Source organism: Toxotes jaculatrix, chromosome 14 (assembly GCF_017976425.1).
Source record: "Toxotes jaculatrix isolate fToxJac2 chromosome 14, fToxJac2.pri, whole genome shotgun sequence".
In the NCBI taxonomy this organism is placed as follows: Eukaryota; Metazoa; Chordata; class Actinopteri; family Toxotidae; genus Toxotes; species Toxotes jaculatrix.
This window is the reverse complement of record NC_054407.1, coordinates 25,577,501-25,580,000: the sequence shown is the minus strand read 5'-3', so window position 1 is coordinate 25,580,000 and position 2,500 is coordinate 25,577,501. Positions and strand designations below refer to the sequence as shown.

Genomic DNA, 2,500 nt, shown 5'->3' with positions numbered 1-2,500 from the left:
ACGCTCTGTATTCATGTGTGTGTTCACAGCTCTGACTCACTGACGACGGAAAATTCACTCTGAACACAGAAAAACCAGCAGGAGAGAGACTGAGAGGCTGCAGGAACCGGGCCGGAGACGCTACAGACAGACACCAGACAGACACAGACACTACAGACATTTACACAGGACGTGTTAAAGGACATCACGTGAACTTCAACCGGAGATTCAGACGAAGGCCACACTGAAAAACCACCAGACGAACTGAAATCAGCAGGAACCTGATGCAACAGGAGCACACCTACAGAGGTGCATCATGGGAGCATCTTAAGTCAATAAGGACACAGACCTGAACGCCTTTGTCCTCTGGTTCCACCTCCACTACACCCACCCAGCATGTTGTCCAGGTTATCCCAGGGAAGGAGCTCTCTGGGTGGGGCAGGAGGGCTGCTGCTGCTCCCTATGTTCCGGGGACTGATGACGATGATGTTGATGATGATGATGATGATGATGATGACGGTGGCAGTTGTGGAGGCAGCGAGCGTCGATGACTTGGAAAGCGAAGAGAGTCAACAGATCCTGGCTGAGGACGAGGAGGTCAGCGCTGAGATCCAGGTAAGAGACCGACTCCTGCACGTGCTCAGAGAGCAGGAAGCTGAGCTGCTCTCACATCAGTGATGGAGCACGCATCAGTACGCCGCGGTGCGGTGAACGCACCAGCTGCTCTAACCTGGCTGCCTTCCTTATTTAGTTCTTATTTATTTAGAAAGGAAAAATAAAAACAGATGATGAGAAATAAAAAATGAACTGTCACCTGTTCTGATGACTGATCGACGCTGAGCTCAGCGAACTCTGATCATCGGCTCATCATTTCTTTTTGCTGGGACGTCCCTCGTTAAGACAACTGTCACTTTGGAGCTGAAGCCTTTTGATTTGGTTTGAACTCTGTCTCCAGACGGCTTGTTGTCATGGCAGCCATCACAGGTCACACACACACACACAGAGGTTTACTAATGATGACTGAACAAACACAGACATGATGATGGGAGACCAGGACGGTCTCAGTCAGCTGAGCCTAAACCCTGCTCCATGTTTTACAGGGTGTCCACGGTCGGTTTAACCCAGGCTTAGGTTAGGTTCACCTGTCAGTCATCTGATGCATGTTGGTTACCGACGGTTACGTAAAGCTCAGTAAACCCTGAGCTCTGAGTGCTGGATGTGTTTGAGGTGAACCGGTGGTTTGTGTCTTTCAGGAGCCGCTGTCCTCTGATCAGTCCAGAGTAACTCCTCTCAGCTCCTGGCTGATCTTTCGCAGAAACTCCAACAAGGGGGACAACCGGAGAACCAAAGGGTCCAGGAGAACCTCCAAGGTCAGATCCATCTCCACCAGGAAAGAAAATATATATATGTAATAACAACATACAGATATGTCTGAGACTTTACACGATGAGTCCTGACAGAGACAGCACCAGTGGAAAAGTCCTGAGTCCAGCTTCGAAAATGTGAAGACTTGCTGCTCGTCTTGTCTTTATGACGGTGACTTTAAGTCTCTGTGTCCTGGACTGTCGGATAGAACAGGGAATCTGAAGATGACTGAAAACTGTCAGATCATGTTTCACTGTTTTCTGACACGGTATAAAAAACGATGAATCAGCATCAGCAGATTGACACAGACCGTCTGACAGGCTGAGGCTGAACCGTCCAAACCACCGTTCTATTCCCATGTATCTCTGCAGCACGGTCTCCCAGGCCCTCCAGGACCTCCAGGCCCCCAGGGACCTCCCGGGCCCCCCGCCCCACTCCTCCCCCAGCAACAGGAGCTCATCCAAGAACTGCAGATAAAACTGAGAGGTGAGAACTCACTGATCACACTGATGTGCTGTGGCTCAGACAGCTGCCAGTCTTTCTGCTAAGTTAAGCTAAGCTAAGCTAAGCTAAACTAAACTAAGCTAAACTGATGAGAACAGAGAACAAGGCGACTCAGTGAACTCTGATCAGGACACATGTTCCTGTCAGAGCACAGATGGAAACAGTGATGAAGCCTTACAGGCTGTAATAACATGACTCAGCTCACACGTTCACTGCTCACGCGTTCACTGCTCACACGTTCACTGCCTGGGTGCGACTCCTCAGTTTAACTTTGTCCTGCTTTAATTCTTCACTTTCACTCAGTGTTTTCTGCATGTAGGTTATATAAATACTGCTCTGTGTGTGTATCAGTGTGTGTGTGTGTGTGTGTGTGTGTGTGTGTGTGTGTGTGTGTGTGTGTGTGTGTGTGTGTGTGGAGGCAGCCTGTCTGAGTCCTTAATAGGGGTAATTTTGTGGAGTGTGGATGTGACTTGGCTCGGCTGCAGGATTCCTGACATACCTGCTGACTGATGGTGTGTCTTTGTTGCTTTCTGCACTTTTGTGAACGTGTGTGTGTGTGTGTGTGTGTGTATATGTGTCTTTGTTAGCTCCTTTGGGACCTTTTCCGGTATCAACAGTGACCTTGTCGGGATCAGTTGTCCTCATGGGGACC

At 49.4% G+C, this 2,500-nt stretch overlaps 1 protein-coding gene across 2 annotated transcripts in view; it reads left to right on the top strand.

Annotated features, from left to right (window-relative positions):
* The window catches only part of si:ch1073-184j22.1 (erythroferrone), a 7,119-nt gene that overhangs the window by 194 nt on the left and 4,425 nt on the right, over positions 1-2,500 (top strand). For both annotated transcript variants that reach the window (XM_041055817.1, XM_041055818.1), the window contains exons 1-3: positions 1-594; positions 1,233-1,349; positions 1,716-1,830. The exon at positions 1-594 is cut by the window's left edge. In XM_041055817.1, coding sequence (XP_040911751.1) covers positions 376-594; positions 1,233-1,349; positions 1,716-1,830 — 451 coding nt within the window. In that variant the 5' untranslated portion in view covers positions 1-375. The remainder of the gene's footprint in view (positions 595-1,232; positions 1,350-1,715; positions 1,831-2,500) is intronic.